Raw genomic sequence first — 20,378 nt, 5'->3', positions numbered from 1 at the left:
ATAATGTCTTAATAAAAGACTCTTAACCTTATCTAATGCATCTGAGAAGTTTCTTGAGCAACTTAACTCCAACGTAACGTATGCTGTTTCACGCAACAACGCACACACATCAACATTTATGGTACACAAAAGTATAGTGAAGTGTCTATTCATCGGGAGGGGGGACATGTCTGGAGCATATCAAAACTTCCATGTAAAAGTCCAAAGGGTAGAAAATAGGTTGATGAAACCTGCCAGTGCAACAGTGGACTCTGCCCGTGCAACTCTTCAGAAAGATGTAGTAAATGATTTATAAAGGAAAGGAGATCTAAAGTACAAAAAGTGTCCCGTTTTAGGTGCTTTACTGTGTGAGATTTCCACAGGATACACTATGTCTGCTTCTGTGCTTCAAGTGGCTACGTGTGCTGTATTGCTCACAGGTAAGCTTTTAGAGTCCTACATAAAATTGATTATTCAAGTATACTTGTGATTGAAATATCAGTCAAGGAATTTACTATCAAGTGAATGGGTGCACAACCAATGTGCACTTTAGTCCCACTGCATTTAATTTCAATGTAACAGTACAAGTTCATCTAATTGTGTGTTGGATCATGGTCAAAAAAGGAGGTAAAAGGCAGATTTCATTCCCATGAGATAACTAGTAGCATTGGTAAAGCATTGTTTTAATTAAATACTTCAGTGGTAAGAATGAAGAAGTTTTGCCAAGCTTGACTTTATGTTGCACCCAATAAAATTAAAATTATAGAGCTAGAAGGGATCTTCAAGGCCATTCAGTCCAGGAAGGGGCGTGTCTTGGGGATGTGAGTTTCGTGACCTCAGAAACGTCCTGAAGATCTTCACCCTGGGGTAGTGGATCTTCACAAATCTTCAGCACAGATCCTGCAAAGTAGTATATTCATTTACGTGACTTTACTTCCTGCTATTGTATCATTATTATGTGGAATAGTATTTTAAAAAAGCAGGAGTAAACTTCTGCACAATTTGGTATCAGAATGCACATTTTGTCTTTCTCTACTTAGTGCAGATTAATATAGGAAGCCATATATATAGCCCATATAGACGGATTCCATTGCAGCAATTTGCCCTTCATATCGGTACATGGTTTTTAATCCTGTGCTTTTAGTGCATTTAAATGTAGTTTCAAAGTTTGATTTTAAACATTTTTGTGAAATTAATATAACTTAGGGGACATTATGAGTGTAGAATAATATCAGATTAATCATGTTTGGAATTTGCATATTCTGTGAATCCATAGTTGTGATTGCCATGTGTTTGTCATTTCAGGGGTTTGGGGGCTACCATTTGCCTCTGAGGAAGAAGACAATCAATTTTTAAGACTCAAGAGACAAATAACTTATTTAGACTCTTGGGACCCAGCTAGCAGCCAGAATACCTGGAGTTTGAACTTGGTGGAACAGGTATTCATAATTTTCCAAGATTTTGTGGTACTGTAAAGCTTTGACAGGGTAACTGTGATTTGGAAGACAGAGGATTTGCCTTATTTACCTGTGGATGTGCTGGATGGTGTAGGTCTGCCTGAATTTTCTAGCTTTTTTTTTTAAAAAAACCCCTTTCTAGGTGTCCAAAAATGTGTATATAAAATGTGAATTTCTGTGTGTGGGTATGGGGAATGGGCTCCATTCCTAGGTTGTTAAAATGCCTGTAGGGGGTTCTCAGGCTTATGCAGACAATGGGGACCTTTCACAGACAGAATATATTTCTTATTTATTTCTTATTTGATTTATATCCTGCCCTTCCTTGCAGCAGAAGCCAAGGGTGGCAAACAAAAGCACTAAAAACACTTTAAAACATCATAAAAACAGACTTTAAAATGTATTAAAACAAAACTTTAAAAACATTTTTTAAAAAAAAAAAAAAGCTTTAAAAAAGAATATAATGAACACAATAGGTGAACGATGGAACCTGCCACCAGGATGTCATCTCCCCCTCCCCCCAAAAAAATTCATAATATCAACTAACAGAAATTTAAGATAAGGCTAAATTGCACAAACTGCGTTTTGCTCATAAAAAAAAAATTGTTAATTCCAAGTAATATTCCCCTATTCCATTGGTAAAAGTTGAATGTTTAAGCAATGCAACAGCTTACTTACAGCTTACACATTTTAAACAATTAACATTTGCAGAGTTCTTTTAAATATTGATTGCTTTCATTTGCACAGTAGTCATTGTCACCCCCTCCAAACATTTTTTTTTACTGATGGGCTTTGAATCCATGTCCAGAGAGTTAAGCTCAGCTCATTACCTTCTGACAAGGCACGAAGAAAGTGATACAAGGGGTTACTGCTGTGCTGGGTCCTGGAACCAGTATTTATTTATTTATTTTGCTATTGGAGGTTGCTGATTCATAGGGTCGCCATAAGTCATAATCGACTCTAAGGCACATAACAACAAATATATTTATTTAATATCCCACCCTTCCTCCCAGTAGGAGGCACAGGTTCTGATTTTTCATTCTTTTAAAAAAAGACCCAGTTGTAGAACAAAAATTGTGAAGCAAAATGTGCAGGTACTGTTCAAAGTCATTGCTTTGTGAGATATGAGCCTGTTCCCACCTTTCAGTATTTTAACCAATGAGTGAAGTCAGAGCTGTGGTTGACAAGTATCATAGAGAAATTAATAGCCCGCAAGGCCAAGTGAAGACTAAACGGCTTCAAAATGGCCCAGGAAGGCCCTTCTCCATAACAGTGTCCCCAAGAAGGAGCTTCCTGGTTCATTTTGAAGCTGTTTATGGGGTGGATGTGTTAGTCTAGGTTTTTCTCTAGAATTATACAATGAGAAGGACTGCCTGGTTCTTTTTAAAGAAGTTGTTGTTGGCTTCCCTAGTAAAGAAGTAGGGTTGCCAGGTCAGAAGCATTCCAAACTCTGAGATTTCAGGGGGGGCTGTGACGGCAGCAGCAAGCAAGCCCAGGCTTCCAGGCACTTTCCTAGCCACCCACTCCACTCATTCCCCCAGGCATTTTCCTACCCCTTGCCCTCACCACCACCATTTGTCAGTGCCCTGTGTTGGGTGCTTACAGGCCTCCCTCCCCCTTAATCTGTGGGGAGGCCTGGGCTCACTTGCTGCTGCTGCCACGGCCTCTTGTGTAATCCTGTGGCCTCTCACGCAATCTGCAGCTCCTTCTCGGAGATTGGGATGAATCCCCCGGAGACCTGGAGAGGACCCCTAAAACCCAGTGTTTCTGGGTAAAATCCAGAGAGCTGGCAACACTATACAGAAGTGATTATTGCCAGAGAAAATAATTGAGAAATCCAGGATTTTAGTGTAGCTGTGACTGGGCAGTAATATGTCCACTCAAAAGCTAAAGGTAGTGGGAATGACAGGAGTCCTCTTTCTAACTTGGGTTTAATTTCCTACAAAAATCTTTCCCTGAGTATGTAAACATTTTTTTTCTAATCCCGTCATATCCATATTACAGGGGGGCGGTATGGTGGTTGAGAAAGCTTGGGTTACATCAGGCCTGCAAGTAGCTTAGCATAGCTATACTAATATTGCTGGGGGGATGGCAGTGCGTGTGAGAGAAATGTGTGACAACCCCCCAGTGTTGTTACCCAGGCTCTAGGGAAATGGATGAGGACCGTTGTGTTGATCGTAGCAGCAAAATGGAGGGAGAGACTGATTAATTGCTTTCCCATCCTTGGGGAGGCAGAATAGGAGGATTCTTGGGAGTGTCCCTTCTGGTAATAATAATCTGTTCTAATTAGGCCACTGAAGTGTGGACTTCACTGAGGACAACAGCACAGTACTACATGGATTTGGGATCATTTGCATTTGATACTGATACCGCCAGGTAAGTCACATATAAAGAGAGAATGTTCTAAAGAGTCTCTGTCTACTGTATTAGATGAAATGTGTGTTAATTAGAGTAGGCATGCTATAAAAATATGTGTGAGGGAAAACCCTGTTTGGTTTTGGAGCTACTGCTGACCACAATGGCATTTCCTATTATATAAAAAGTGGCTCCTGAGACTTGGTTTAGAATAGTGCCTGTATAAAGGTGAAGGGATTTAGCTCAATGGTAAAACACATGTTTTGGATGCAGACGTTTCCAGGTTAACTCCCTGGTGTCTTCAGGTAGGGCTGGGAGAGACCCCCTGGAGAGTTGTTGCCAGTCATTGTTGAAAATACTGAGCTAGATGGGCCAATGGTCACGTAAGACAAGCTTCCTAGGAATCTGAACACATGGATCTGTGGGTATTCCATGATTCCACTTGCCTGGGATTAAACTCCATTTCGGTTCTATAGGGCTTCTGAGTATTGGATTTATAGGAATACCGGACTTCTGAGTATAAACAGTGCTGGTCCTACCATTAGGTAGGTAGAATGAGGTAGCTGCCTCAAGCAGCAGCTGCTGAGAGGCAAGTAGCAGACAGAGCCTGCCCTGCACCCCTGAACCCAGCCTGCTGCCCTCAGGTGCAGTGGATGATACTGTCTCTTCATCAGTGTTGGAACATCTGGTCAGCTTTTGTGCATGAAATTGGGAAAGAAGCCGTGTTGTCCTTCAGCCTAGGCAACACCCAAGTGTTTTGGGTTGTGTATCACTGTAAATGTGTTCCAAGAAATCTGTGTCTTGAAGCTCCTCCACACACTAGTGCCAGGATGGGGAACCTTTCTCATCCCAAGAGCCACAATCTCTTCTGGGCAACCTTCTGCGGGATACAAGCCAGTGATGGGTGGAGCATAAAATGTGAATTTTTTCTTTGTCCAGTAGGCTACTTTTTTACACACACTCACACACCCCTCTCTATCCTCCATCCAGACAAGCACAATGTATTATCCGAGTTCAAGGACGCATTCCAGCTTGGGATGTAAACTAGGGTCCTTCAGTGGTGTGGACAGGGGAGAGGGGCTGTGGCATAGGGAGAGATCCAAGGGCCAGCTAGAGACATCTGGAGGGCCGCAGTTGGACGCCAGGACTGAGGTTCCTTACCCTCACCCTAATGCAATCAGGTCAGCATCTTGCCATTCACTGACAATGCTTAGACTCCTGTACACAGTCGTGATCTTAGTACCTTGTACCAGTTCATCCGTCGTCTATAACACCCTTTTCAGAAGTAGCCCTGACATCTCTCCACCCCTTTTGTACCTGAGATCGGTCATGTTATTTGAGCACCTAAGGCAGGAAATACAAGAAGCTCCTCTCATCATCCCTAGCAGTAAAAATGCAACGATGTACATTGGTTAGAGAGTTTTGTGATTAAGCAGACTATAAATCTCTCTAAATAAATAATAACTTAAATAACTAACCATTTGCTAACCACTCCCAAATCAGCTGTCTGAGGTGGCCACCTCACAGTGCCTAATGATAGGGCTGGCTCATAGGAGGCACTTATAGTTGCATGTGAGTAGGTTATGTTTCAACCTTCAAATGAATGCATAGAAATTGGGTGTGGAGACAGCACATGTGAAAGACAGTTTTGACTTTCTTCCTTTTTTTCAACCCCCTCCCACCACACCCCTACGTAATGAACAACATTTTTGTGTGTGTGTCCTCATGGCTCTGAATTTACGCTTGAAAATTTGTGAGAAATTTCTGCTGAAAATTTCCAGTGGTCAAAGGTTGGAGCTTCAGAGTCATATAGCTTCCTTGCTATTCCCATGAGCAGCAAAAGCAAAACATGCATGTTTGTTACATATAGCATCCACAGGGAGGCCTGCCTGGCACTAACCATGTCATCATTTTGGTGCCAAAGACATTTTTGTTTTCCCAGGCATGGGCAGCACTAGTGAAATGATGCTCTATTATTAAATCTGTTTTTAATATATTTTATAATTGTATTTTTAAAAGACTGTAGTTGTAAATCACTTTGGCACTTTTTAGTGGAAGGTGATATATAAAATTAATTAACGTCACTGAACCTATCCCACATATTTTGAATAATTCTTGGCTTGGGTAACTCTTATGCAGATTAGGGGTTATATCCATCACTGCACAGATGGCACTCCGCTCGTGCAAGGATTTACCCTTCCTCTCCTCTTCTGTCCCCCCAAATCTGCTCCAGAAGGTCCCCAACATGAGGGACAGGAGGAGGGAATGCTTTTGCGCCCCAGAAAGTCTGTCGCTCAAGTGAAAGTGGCTGTGTTGGATACAACCCTTTCTGTTTTAAAAATATACGGAGGGCTTGAGTCACGCCACACCACGCCACAATGTAAGAAAAGCAAATGTTTCCATGTTAAGTCTTTTGACAAATAAATTCTCTTTACAGGAACCACATTAACTCTTATACTGATATGGTACGGCAATCGGGAGCACAACTTCAGCAACAGAAGCAATGATGTGGATATAATCGAAATGGATATCGGTCCTTGTGACTAAAGCCATTACTTATGTCAAGTTGACTCTAAAGTAGAACATCAACACCTCAGACAAACCATACTACCTAATGCACATTCAGCATTCATTGAGTCAATGGAGATGTCATCAGCAAGACTGGGATTAAAATACCAAGAGCAGAATCCACTGGGATGATGTTCATCCCTCTCAGAAGAATCAGATTCAGCTCTCATACACCTCCTGTTTGCCTCTGTACAGCTGCAGTCCTAGAGCTGCTTACCTGGGAGTAAGTCCTATTGAACTCAATAGACATACTTCTGAGTAGACATGTAACAGGACAGCTCTGTCAGTGGCACTTACCTTGAATACAAAAAATTCCCAAATGAATTGAAAGCACTCCCCCCATGCTGAATATCTTAATGACTTAGAATTTCTTGCAATGGAATAGCGAAATCCTGATGCCTCAGAACTTTACTTCCAATTCCTTTAACTCATAGGGGAGTGGAGGTTGTTCAAAAGATCTTCTTCACTTATAACTTTATTTGTAGCATCTTTAACTCAGATCACAAACCCTCCTCCAGAATTGTTAGTTCACCTTTGTCATCCTGATGCCCTCCAAATGTTTTGGACTATAACTGCCATCAGCCGCAACTAGCTCCAGCCATCTGGAACGCATCAGGTTGGCAAAAGATGCATTAGCTTCTAATTTCCTCTGGCAAGATGCTGTTTGAGAAAACTTTTGTCAATCTGCCATCCTCTATTGTCTTTGCTTCCTGTATTGACTGTTTTCCTCCATGGGACAAAGCACTGCTTTTGAGTGTGTATGGCAATTTAGATCTGGAAAATTGCACAAACGAAGACTTCAACTTTCATCTTCTCAGTATTGCAGCCCTGTCTGAATTCTCACCCTGTAGCTGCTTTTAAGAAGATTAATAAGAGTCTTAATGACATAAGACCAGCCTCCTGTGCCCCACAGGGGCCTAACTAGATGCCTCTGGGAAGCCAATAAACAAGAGTATGAAATCAATAGACATTCCCTGCTGTTGCTCCCCCACAACTAGTATTCAGTGGTATGCTGCCTCAAAACTTTGATGTTGCATACAACCACCATGACTAATAACCATGGAAGGTCCTCTCCTCTATGGATCTGTCCAATCTCCCTTTAAAGCCATTGATGCTTGTGGCCATGACCACATCATGTGACTATGAGGTCCTGCTTGTAGACTTCCCATAGGCATCTAGTTGGCCACCGTGATGCTGGACTAGATGGGCCTTTGGCTTGATTCAGCAGAACTCTTCTTATGCTCTTACATGTTGTAAGAAGAAGTACTTCCTTTTCTCTGTCCTGACTCTCCCAGCTTCACTGGATGACTCTGGGTTATAGTATAATGATAGAAGAAAAACTTTTGTCTATCCAGTTTTTCCACACCATGCATAATCTTATAAATCTCTGTTAGACCGCTCATCAGTTATCTCCCCCCCCCTTCTCCAAATGAAGTGTGGATCTCCTGACATCTTATTAGTTTAGTCCTGGATATTTAAGCCAGAAAATGGCCACCTAGTAGTAAGCAGCAGGGTGGATGATCCAAACACAAGACTTCCCCACTGTAATTTCACCTCAACAAATGGTGTAGGCCATTCCAGCTGTAACTATGGAAGATGCGAAAGACATACTTTGTATCACAACTGAAATTAAAACTTTAGATTAAAAGGAGTAAACTGAAAATATATCTTCTCACAATGGAATACAAAAAAAATCCCAGTTCTGCACACATATTAAACACAATCAGTGGGGATACAGTAACGTGATTTATTTCTGTTGAAAGCTACATTATGGAGAAGAGTAACATTTAGGAAATCAAGTAATCTTGGAGAAATGGCAGCGATTTCTTAAGTCATGGTGGGAGATGTCCAGAGCATGGAAAAGTTACTTTTTTGAACTACAACTCCCATCAGCCCCATCCAGTGCCCATGCTGGCTGGGGCTGATGGGGGTTGTAGTTCAAAAAAGTAACTTTTCCAAGCTCTGCCCTACACAATTGTTTAAACTCACCCCAATAGCATGATTGTAAGCGTGTTAAACCCAAATTCCAACTGATTGTATCCAAGCCCTTTGAGCCCTATTCAGAGTAGACCCATTGAAATTAATGGGCATGACTCATTTAGAAGCATTATTTTCCATGGGTCTGCTTTGAGTAAGACTAACGTTGGATGCCACCTATTGGAATTATTTAATTGTTGTAAAATTCACTCCATGCTTAGAATTGCAGCTGAAGCCTCATAATGTTAAGGTCTTATGATAGTCTTCTTGTATTTTAAAGAGGGGCTGCTTATTATTTCTATATTTTTGTCATCTCTATCCTTCTAGCCCCACTCCTCCTTTCTTTCTTGGCTGTTTCTTTGCTTTCCTTCTTTATTCACTGCCTCTAGCTTTCTTACCAAATGCTCATTCCTCCAGTCCTCAAACATTTTCTCCCCACAGACTATATGGAAATTGCTAAGGGGCGGCTCAATGGACCACTAATAACCTTTTTTGTTGTTCTACAAATCAAAGCAAATGCATAAGTTGTATTTTAATTACTATAATTTTGCCTGTCCCTTCTAATACAATAGGTGTGTCTGTTTTTGTGAGCAAAGTTATGTGAAGTCAGGTACAATATCTGCCAGCTTCAGCTTGGAGTCAGGTTCAGCATTCACTCTGCTTCTGCATTTGAAAGTGTGGTGGTTGTTCACCTTTCCACAGACCATTTGAATGGAAAGGACTTCCTTCATACAGCACATAGTGAAAGTTAGGAATTATTTCCCACAAGAGGTAGTGATGACCATCAACTTGGATAGCTTTAAAATTAGATTGAACAAATTCATGAAGGATAAGGCTACCAATGGCTATGTTCTACCTCAACTGTTGGATGTAGTGTGGCTCTGAACACCAGTTGCTGGGAATCACAAGTGGGAGCACGTCGTTGCACTCAGGTTCTGCTTGTGGGCTTCCCATAGGCATCTCGTTGTCCATTGTGAGAATGCTGGACTAGGTGAGCCTTTGACCTGATCCAGCAGAGCTCTTACATTCTTAAGTTGTGGACTCCAAACTGAGAACCTCTACTCCAAAGGGAGGTTAGTTTTACTTTTTAAGAACTCAGACTATTAAACAAGAACAAATTATAAAACTGTATATTGTATTTTCTCATCAGTTTGCAAAAATCAGATCATCTGTGTGCTTTCCTGTTTGAAGAAAACAAATTCTTTGGGAGGTAAAAAATTCTACCTTAATCTCAGACTAAAACTGAAAATCAAATTATTTGTTTTATATCCAAGGCTAGAACTCAATGCAAGAACAGATGAGGGACTTCTGCTGAAAACCGACATTTCAGCTCCCATCTTCCCCTCCTCCATCATGTTCAGCAGGACCAGTGTTGGGGGTCATCATAGTTGGGTACCTGCTGAAGTCTACACCTCAGCAATCGTTAATCCCTGGAGCTCCCCCAGCCTTCTCTTCATCTTGTGTTGTCACTCACACTGTGGAAGTAAGCAATGACAGGAACACTGTAGGAGCCTCTACTTGCCTTGTCCATCTTCTGGGCTGCTGTGCTGATTGGAATCAGATAGGGCAAGCAAATGAGCAGCGGCAAGACCCAAAAAGAGGAGGTGGGTTTTCTAATGACATCCTGTTTCTCCCCAAAGCCTGGAACCAGCACTAATGGCAAGTGATACTCAACATATGATGTGACATCATTCTGTGAGGTTTTTCTCCCCTGATAAGTGCCTCCCCTCCCAAATGAAGTAAAAGGTGAATGTGGAAACTCATAACACAATGGTGTTGCATCATATGTAGAATATCCCTATACATTATGCAAGGAGAGGGAAGGAGAAAAATGGCAGCCTGCTTCTGATGTTAGCTTTGTGTCTAGTTCCAGCCTCACAATTGCAGCCATCAGCACTAAGAAAAAAGCTCCCACTGGCACCAATGGTAATTGCTGTGCCAAGAAGGAGGGGGGGTTAATCTCTGACTCTGTCCTGTGATCAGACCTTCTACCAGAATCCTGCAGAAATGCAACTTTCACTGTTCCCTGAAAACAGACACCTTGTAGCAGAATATATGAGCTTTGGAACAGCAGTGACAAATTGTATTACCAGTTTGAGGTTGCACAGTAGCACATAACTGCTCTACCAATCATGTGTTGAACATAAATAATGCATTTATAAATAACGTATGTTCCTGTCTCATTATCTTGTGACAGCAGCGCTCTTCACTTGTCAGTGCAGTTATTTGTATAAAGTGTCCTTAATGTCACTTGCTATGTCTATATTATTTGTGTTCGCACATTCATACCGTTGGGAAGACTCCCAAAGAGACTACTCCACACCCCATCACTGATACTCTAAAGCAGGGCCTGGGGAACCTGTGGCCCTCCAGATGTTGGGATTGCAACTCCTTATCCCTGACTATTGCCCATGCTGGCTGGGGCTGCTGGGAACTGGAGTCCAACAGCATATGGAGCGCCACAGTTTCCCCAGCCCTGATTGAAAACTAGGATGGCTAACTGGCAACCTGGAGGCAGTATCCAACCACTAAACTGTGTCGTGGTGAACAGGGTTTTGAACCTGAGCATCCCTGGTTTATGTCCAACACTAAGTATCAGCACTCCAGTTACGAAATGCATTTGCTCAGGAGGAGAAGAGTAATCTGCTATGCATTCTGGTGTTGTGAAGAAGGTACATGCAGTCTCTAAGGTCCAGGAAAGCTTGGGGTTAGCATCTATGCCAGGGGTGGGAACCTGTGATCCTCCAGCAGTTGCTTGAAATGTAACAATAAATCTATACATAAACAAACAGTAGTCATGTAAGCAGTGGAGGCTGGTCAGAGGATGGTTTTGCCTGTCATTAGTTCTGGCTCCATTTGCTGCTGGTCTCCCTGCTTTCTGCTTTACCAGTCCCAGTGGGCACCAGTCACCACTGCACATAAATAATAAATAACATGTTTTCCCGTTTATTTATATTTATTTACTTTGGTAAATTTATATCCTGATTTCCATCACCTAATAGCAATAATTAAAATATAACAAAAATACAATTAGCAGTAAAATACAACCCCCATACCAATCAAGGTAAAACATCCATATAATCAATAAAAACAATCAGTTAAAAACTAAATTAGGGTGCATCCTATGACTAGGGGCCATAGGCTAGACCAGATCTACCTCTCCAACATCAGTTTCCCCCTCCACCACTGCTGGCTCCTCCCAAAGCCCTGGACCAATTGACTTCAGAGCTCTGACATCGATATCACCCGTTTGAAGCAGCAGCATAGATCCACAGGATCCAAATCCCTTCCCTGATAAATCCTCAAAGTGGGGGGAAATTGAGACATGCATCTGGAGCATGTCTAAACATCTTCCTCTCATTGTTTCAAACTAGAGGGAACTGTCTTTTTTAAAGACAGACAGACAGACAGGGCCATTTTCTCTCTGTCTATCAGCTCGAAGCCAGCATCGCGATGGATAAGGCGCTAAGAAGATTAGTATTTCTTACTCCCACCCAACCACCTTAGGATTGCATTGTTACGGGTCATCTTATGGGCCAAAGGACTATTGAAAAAAAATGCCTTTGCCTGCTGGTGGAAGATTATCAGGTACAGGGCTGGATAGGCATCCCTTGGCAAGGAGTTCTACAGCCTGGGAGGGAGCACCCAGTAAGAAGGCTCTCTTGAGTTCCTGCCAAATGTGCATCAGATGTTAGTGGGACAGACAGAACGGCCTCTTCTAAGGGTCTTCAAACCTAGATAGTAGGCTGGTCACTTACGTTTCACCCAAAAAAGAGGAAGGGCATTACCAAAAGGGAGGGCAAAAAAGGACATTATTCTATAGATGCAAATTTGGAAACAATTACTATAATTTAAATAGATGATGAATTTCACCATAGGGGAGGAAACTGACTAAGTGACATGTGTGCTTCCTTAGTCTGCTCTGTTGATGGGAAACTTTAAGGCTCCTGTCTTCCTTTCCTATGGTTCTTTATCATTAAATAAGATTTAGATGAGACACCTTTCAGACAAAGTACTCCTCCAACTTGCTTCAGACAGTCCTTCAACAACTAGACCAGTGGCTCCCAACCTGGGGGCCATGACCCCAGGGGCCCCACAAAGTAATCCAGAGGGGGCCACAAAAAGTAAATAAATTGTTTATTAATTTTTTTAAAAAATTCTTCACTCCCTGGACGCTGTCTGCTCCCCACTGCTGCTGCAAATGACACCTCCACCTGGCTGCAAATGAGAGGGGAGGAGTTTTGCTGAAGCCCCAGAGCATCTTTCAGGCACGCCGAGGGCAGGCATCTGCCTATAAAAGATGTGGCAGACGCCAAAGGAGGCTGAGGGTGGAGCTACCAGGAAGAAGAGGGGATTATTATCACTGACTCTTGTCTCCTCGCACTGACGCTGCTGACGATGCCCTTACTCAGAACGAGAGGAGAGGGCTTTTTGTGAAGCAAAAAGAAGCAAGGCTCCAAGGAAAGGCTGCTTTTCCCCTTCTTTCCTGGCAGCTGGCCTGCCTGCCTTTCTTGGCTCCTGATTCACTGCCACCTCCTTTTAAAAATTACTCTTATTTGCAAAGCTGCCCATATCTCTCCTTTGGCCCAGACAGAGCCAAGGAGCAGTGAGGAAGCTCAGGACTTGCTCACCCCCATCTCTGAGGCTAAGTGTGTGTGCCAGTGTCCTCCCTTTCTTCCACCTTCACTCCACCACCACCCCAATCTCTCTCTCCAAGATGCTGAGGCAGTTGAGGACTTCCCTCCTCCCATGTGCCCAAATGCCTGCATGCCTGCAGATGCTTGCAGGAGAAGCAAGTGTTTGTGTGCATGCGCTGATCTGTCTTCTGCTCCACTCTCATTCCCCAAGTGCACGCTAACCAAGTCATCAGTTCTGATTATCATCCCAAGGCCTGAAAGCACTAATCCCCCTCCTCAATCTATCTACCCTTTTGTCTTCACAATCAAGCATCCCTACCACTTCCACATTGCTGGTTTTTTATTATCATTATAATTATTATTTTTAAAAAGGTCAGCAGGTTGGTTGAGGCTGGTGTCCACATACTGCGGCTGAAATGTATTTAATTATTATTGCATTTATATCCCACCTTTCCTCCACGTTGCTCAAGGTGGTGCACATGGTTCTCCCCCTTTCCATTTTATCCTTACACAGAGCCTGTGAGATAGGTCAGGCTGACAAACTGTGTCTGGTCCAAGGTCACCCAATGGGCTTCATAGCTCCGTGGGAATTTGAACCTCGGTCTTAGTCCAACACTGTAACACACTGATGTTGGGAGACAGGACTATACATCTTCAGACTGTATGTGTGTGTGTGGGGAGGGGGATAGAAATTTGACTGGAGTTTTGCATTAAGAAAAGAAAGCAACACCTCCCTGTCTGCAGGGAGCTTATTATGGAAAACAATATTTGGAGATGTGATTTTGCCATGCACCATTTTTTCAATTAACAGAGACTAAAATTACAATTGCGGGGGGGGTCACAAAATGTTTGAGCTTATAAAGGGGTCCCATACTCATAAAGGTTGGGAACCACTGAACTAGAGGACTGTCCTCTGTAAAGTAGGACACAAGGTCGCCCTAGTGGGCAGGCTTGCAAGGGAGAATATGGTCTCAGATATGCATTCATTTTAATCTAGATCAGAGGTCAATTATTTATGTAAAGGACTGAGCATGCAGATTGTCTCCTTCAATTAAAATAAATAGAGCACTGGTTTGGGATTATTTTTTCCATGAGGTTTGGGAAGCATAGCTCAGCCACATCAGAAACCAGCTGCCAAGCTAGTCTATTGGAACAGACCAGTTGAGGGATCAAACTACACACACACACACAAACACTTCACAGTCACTTTTACAGAAATAATTGGCTGCATACATACCATACATTTAAAGCACTTCCCTCCCAAGAATCTTGGGAACTGTAGTTTGTTAAAGATGTTGTGAACTGTAGGTCTGTGGGAGGTAAACTACAGTTCCCAGGATTCATTTCGGGAGGTGCTTTAAAGGTATCGTGTGTATGCAGCCATTACCTCTGCAGTTCATTTGACATCTAAAATACTCATTTTGGCTAACATTTACGGCTTCTGCTTAATGCTCTGTTGTCTTTCCTGGCCACATAGTTCCTGCATTGATGGGTGCATAATTTTTGACACTGGAATGAAATAAAACCATGGAGACACCTCCCCCCCCTCATTTAATAATAAATATCAGTGAGTAAATTTTTTATAAAACTTATTTTCCTTGTAATAGGTTCTCTTTTTAAAATAACAGTTCTATTAATTATTTTACCACAGGCTAGAACTGTTAACCATAATTGGCTTTTACAGTTGTACAAATCTGATTTTCCAGCATTTTAGGGCCTATTGTAATGAAAACTCTTACAAGCTTAATGCAATTTAGAAATATTTTCTGCTAAACCCCAACAGCAAATATAATACTAACACAAAGATTAGTTGTATACAGGTAGACCCCAATACAAAGGAGCATGCACATACACCCATACATTTGTTGGAAAAATAGACAGTTGTGCCAATCAGCTAACTAAATCCCTGGCTGATGCTGTTGCCAATTTTATGGCTGGGCTAGGTATGTGCAACACTTGAAGCTGGACTAAGGAAGGAATCACAAATGAAACATGAGGTTTTTCACCCCTAACACCTTCCCATCATATACCTTGAAAAACAAGCAGATGGTGGTGGTGGTCTTCTTCTTCTGGCTTCCAATCCTGAAATTATTCGTTTTCAAGCTTTCTTCAGTCTCATAATGGTAGCAGAGATAAGGTTGTACATTCAGAAGAAATTTTCTGTTTTGAACCATGCATGTGCACAGTTCTTTACAAAGTAACATAAGCAACTAGGGATACACAATTTTGCCAGTTATATTAATTAATTTATATTAATTTAATTAATTTAAAACCTTTTGATCAGCTAAGGGAGCATGGGGATTTTTTTTAAAAAAAATGTTAATTCACCAATAGGCAAAAAACCTTGCAGTTTACAACATACAGGGAAATTGGGCAGCTATATTGAATGCACTGGGGAGCAGGAGACCTGACCTCCTCGAGATATTGTACTACCCTACAAATCTGTAAAAATGCAAACACAGTTTGGATTGGTCTTTGCATGCTTATTGAGTTCAATGGGATTTACTCCCATGCACCCATGGTTAGGATAGGTAAAACTGACCATGGGGTAGGAGGAGGGGACAGGGGAGTGGAAGAAGGAGGGGGAAGGAGGGGATTGGGAGGGGCAAAGGAAGTGAGAGGGAAGGGGCAAAAAGGAGGTGATGGGAGAGAAGAGGAGGGGAAGGCAGGTTTGATCATTTGCATGCTTATTCAGTTCCATGGTATTTACTCCCGTGCAATCAGGTTAAACTGACCACAGGGGAGGAAGAAGAGAGGGAAGGAGAAAGGCAGTGGAGAGGGGAGGGAAAGGAGGGGATTGGAAGGGGAGAGGGATGGAGGGGCAAAGGGAGGGAAGGGGAGAGGCAAGAGGGAGGGGATAGGAGGGGGAAGAAGGGGAGGGCAGTTTTGATCATTTGCATGCTTTTTAAGTTCAGTGGGATTTACTCCTGTGCAATCATGCTTAGGAAAGGTGAAACTGAACTGGGGGGAAGGGAGGGGGGAAGAGGGAGGGGACAGGGTGGGGAGGAGATTGGGTGGGTGAGCACTGGGCAGAGGGAAAGCCCCTTACCTTTCCAAAAGGAAGACATAGTGAACAATATCATTTTTCAGCGTTGCCCCCACCTTTTTATTCCAAAGCAGGCACATGTCTCCCACCCAAATTTAAACCAAAGCTGTCCCTGGCCACATCCACACCAGACCTTTATTTCACTTTAGACAGTCATGGCTTCCCCCAAAGAATCCTGGAAAGTGTAGTTAGTAAAGAGTGCTGAGAGTTGCTAGGAGACACCCTGTTTCCCTCACAAAGTTTCAATCAGAGCAGCTACTGTTAAACCTGTCTTTCCATTGGAACTCTGCAGGGGAATAGGAGTCTCCTCTCAGCACCCTTCACAAATTACACTTCCCAGGATTATTTGGGGGAAGCCATGACTGTCTCAAGTGAAATAAAGATCTGGTGTGGGTGTGGCCTCCTAATTAGGCAAGCCCAGCAGCTGTGAATCTGGCTTTTAGAACACTGACAGCTGAGCATGCCTGCATTTATCATTGACTCCAATGCTAAATTTCTTAAATTAATTAAAAATTGGCCAGGCATTTTTTTAACTTTTAAACTGCAGAAGATGAAGGTCAGAATATGGGGCAAGGTTGGTAATAGGATTAAAAGTAGTTCGTGAACATGGCTGATTTTTAATGAATTTCAACAGATTATAAGAACTCTGACAGAAAAGAGTCCAACAGATGTCTGGATTTTTTCCCTTTCTTTTTACACTTTGAACTCTCAATTCTCTCTGACTGTTTTGTGTACCGCTATGAAAATTGAGAGGGTTGTTCAGCAAGCGTTTTTGAGTTCAGGTTTTGTTTTAAATGTGCTTATGGGAAGCAGCAGTATGGCACGGGGGTATTTTCAATGTAACATTGCAAAATGCAATAAATCCATGCTGGCTATAGTATACAGCCACGCTTGCGCTGTATAAAACAAGCTTATAAAAACTGCAGAGGGAAGACACCATCTTAGAAGGTACATCTGTTCTCTTCTCATAGCAAGGAATAGCTCTTCTACAAAGGCGCCTCATATGACACATGCATGAATCATCTGAAAACAAAGATGTGGTCTTTGTAAAATGATATGTCAGCTAAGGCTCATCTGTAACCAGTGGTGTTTTTTTTTTGGTAAAAAACTGAGACTGCTGGTACTCATACCTTGACAAAAACGCTGTGAGTTCCAGCACAAAATGGTTACCTATGGGTAGCAAGAAAAAGAGGTGCCAGTACTCTGTACTAGTAAGTTCCATGATCCATCACACACACAAAAAGCACTTTCTGTAACTCAGCCTAACAACATGCAACTGAAATAGCAGCATCTTCCTTTCCTGTCTGCCCCAGCCGGCACTTGTACCTCTTTTACTTTCCCTGTGCTGAATTGTAGATTGCAAGCTCAGTGGAGCAGAGACCTGTCCTCTTGTACTCTTTAAAGCACAGGTGGCTAAACTGCAGTCCTCCAAGTGTTGCTGGGCTCCAGCTGCCATCAGCCTCAGGTAGCATGGACAATGGTCAGGAATGATGAGAGCTGTAGTAGGAGACCAGTAGTAGGGATCTCATCAGGGATGATGACAGTTGTAGTAGGTACAGTTCAATGATCCATCACATGCAAAAAAGCACTGTCTGTAACTCAGCCTAACAACACGCAACTGACATTTGGAGGGCCACAGGCAGGGCCGGTCCCAAAGGGCAGCCAGGTTGGGCCCTGGCTGAGGGCCCCTGGAGCCACAGAGGCCCCTGAGGGGCCTTTCAATAGGATGGGGGAGGAGTAGAGCTTCTTTTCCGCAATCAGCTGCAGAGTAGCTGCTGTGGATCACAGAGAGGGAGCTTCTTCTGCCTGCCTGTCTCTCCTATCTTTTTGAGGCTGCGCAGGCTGCATGCGCAGGACTGCCATTAAACAAGATGGCGGCTGAGGTTTCCCTAAGGGGCTGAAGCCTCCAGCACCATCTTGATTGATGGCAGCGCTGCGACACATAGCAACCTGTGCAGCCGCAAAAGGCAGGAGAGACGGAGCCAGCCAACGGGCGGGCAGAAGAAGCTCCCTCCCTGTGAGAGACAGATAGGCGTGTGTGCACTTTGTGTGTGTGAGTGCGCATGTGCCATGCACATGTATGTATGAGTGCACGTGTATGTGTGTGAGAGAGCATGCACGTGTGCACCAGGGCCCGGGGCACGCTGGTGCCCAAGGGCCCCGGCATATCTGGAGCAGGCCCTGGCCACAGGTTAGCCACCCCTGCTGCCAGACATTATGCACACTGATGATACTACATAAACAAATAAATAATAAGACCAATCAACTAAATTTCCTTTGATCAAAAAAGGAACAGTCCTTGCCCTGAGGAGCTTACAGTCTAAGGTTTATCCTTAATTATAATAAATGTCAAAAACAAACAAATACTCATAATAATGCAAAATTAAGTATCCTTAATAATAATAAAGTTTGACTCTCTCTCTTTGTATGTCTCTCTGTTGTCTTTTTTCGCCTTCCTCTTTCAACAAGCCTTTTTTAAGTTGCCTTAATCCCAGACTGCATCTGTATTGGAATTGTTTTGAAGATGTTCCATTTTTAAGATGTTTTTATTGTTTTAGCACTTGTTTGCCACCCTGGGCTCCTTTCAGGTGGAAGGTTGGGATATAAATTTAATAAATAAATAAATGCATATTTATATGTTTCTAATAGTGGATGATGTTATGGGCAGCAGTGTTCACCTGACCTGCGGCTGGTTACAGTGCTGCTGCTGCTTACCAGGAGATGGAGGAGAAGGCAGCGACGAGGTCAGCACAGTGCAAATGCACCAGTGGGAGCACGGGATTGGCTCCACTGGTGTGTTGGCACCCAGCCAACCTTGCTGTCATTTTGCCTCTCCCCCTGTACCTCCCAGTAAGCAGCAGTGATGCAACTGACCAGAGTTCAGGTGAATGCCACTCTGCCATCCATCACTGTGTATATCTATATGGGGGGGGAGAGGAGATATAAAATAATAATAACCACCTAATAATGACAAGGAAAATCCAGCTTGTGGTGACTTTTTCCATGTTAAATGATCGTATCAGTCATAGATATAAATTATGACCAAGTTAAAAAAATCTGTTAATTTGAATTTGTAATGCACATGCATTTCTGTAGTGAAACTTGATAAATGTGTATTATTTCCATCAAGGAAGGCTGGCAGCCAAGGCATATTATTACAGCTCCCTCTCTCTAATACATGTCACACAGGAAAAATAGGCTTTGAGTCTCAAAGCTTCTCTTAATATGGGTGAAATATTCTACAGCAATCCCCACAATTGATGTGACATTATTAATACAAATGTTTTGTTAAGATAATAGCCACTGCTACTTCTCTGTCACAGCAATTAAAAAGTGCTAATAAAATAATATTGAGATAAATTACACAGGGCTTTCCATTATAGAGCTCATAGCAGAAAAACCTTTAATTTTTACAGCATGGGCCACAACTTGTTAGGAATTCATTTCTGCAAGTAACGCCATGATAAATTTTAATAGTATAGATAGCGCTTGCTTCATTGCCACATTAATTATGCATTTAAAACTCTGCGGGCCAACACTCACACGGAGGGGACACGCAGCCTGTCTAAGTTGCAACCTGAGCCAAATTACAAAGGTGTCCAATACATCAAGAGTGGCGACTTTTGACATAGTTATTCTACTCCAGCCTCTCAGGACATTAAATTACTGTCATGCTTCCTTACTTTCCTGGCTTAAGGAGGGAGGACCAAGAGTCTCACTGATGTTCTTTCAGGATTTCTAGGCCCTGCTGAATGTTAATATTTGAGCAGTTTTGCCACATTCCTAATTAGAAATGATATCTAGCTCTGGTGTATTTGTATAGTGGACCAGAAAACAAATGGTTACATCCACACCATACATTTAAAGCACCCTTATACCAATTAAGCAGACATGACTTCCTCCACCGCATTCTGGGAACTGTAGTTTAGTAAGGGTGCTGAGAACATAAGAAGAGCCTGTTGGATCAGGACCGTGGCCCATCTTGTCCAACATCCTGTTCTCACAGTGGCCAACCAGATTTATTTATTTATTGCATTTGTATACCGCCCCATAGGCAAGGCTCTCTGGGCAGTTTACAACAATTAAAAACATTAAAAACAAATATACAAATTTAAAAACACATTTTTAAAAAAAAGCAATTTAAAAACACATGTTAAAATGCCTGGGAGAAGAGGAAAGTCTTGACCTGGCACCCAAAAGATAACAGTGTGGGTGCCAGGCACACCTCGTCAGGAAGATCATTCCATAATTTGGGGGACACCACTGAGAAGGCCCTCTCCCTTGTTGCCACATTCCCAGCTTCCCTCGCAGTAGGCACCCGGAGGAAGGCCTTGGAAGTTGAGCGTAGTGTATGGGTGGGTT

General features: G+C 42.7%; 1 protein-coding gene across 2 annotated transcripts; it reads left to right on the top strand.

The window, feature by feature from the left end:
* Positions 1-318: 318 nt before the first annotated feature.
* Positions 319-9,459, top strand: C5H3orf85 (chromosome 5 C3orf85 homolog). Of its 2 annotated transcripts, XM_061628100.1 has the most exons (4): positions 319-419; positions 1,285-1,418; positions 3,724-3,809; positions 6,226-9,459. In XM_061628100.1, exons 1-4 carry the CDS (start codon positions 371-373, stop codon positions 6,293-6,295), a joined length of 339 nt encoding a protein of 112 aa, XP_061484084.1. In that variant the 5' UTR covers positions 319-370; the 3' UTR covers positions 6,296-9,459. The 2 variants fall into 2 exon arrangements, with proteins under 2 accessions (XP_061484084.1, XP_061484085.1); XM_061628101.1 differs by lacking the exon at positions 6,226-9,459 and having other exon boundaries at positions 3,724-3,813.
* The last annotated feature ends 10,919 nt before the right edge of the window (positions 9,460-20,378 follow it).

This window comes from Rhineura floridana, chromosome 5 (assembly GCF_030035675.1).
Source record: "Rhineura floridana isolate rRhiFlo1 chromosome 5, rRhiFlo1.hap2, whole genome shotgun sequence".
NCBI lineage: Eukaryota > Metazoa > Chordata > Lepidosauria > Squamata > Rhineuridae > Rhineura > Rhineura floridana.
The sequence above is the reverse complement of the archived record's forward strand: the minus strand, read 5'-3'. Positions and strand labels throughout refer to the sequence as shown.

Excerpts from the sequence above, each read along its gene's own strand:
- C5H3orf85 (XM_061628100.1), top strand. The coding sequence starts at position 371 with ATGTCTGCTTCTGTGCTTCAAGTGGCTACGTGTGCTGTATTGCTCACA. Across the intron at positions 1,419-3,723 it reads GTTTGAACTTGGTGGAACAG|GCCACTGAAGTGTGGACTTC; the intron begins GTATTCATAATT and ends TGTTCTAATTAG. Across the intron at positions 3,810-6,225 it reads TTTGATACTGATACCGCCAG|GAACCACATTAACTCTTATA; the intron begins GTAAGTCACATA and ends TTCTCTTTACAG.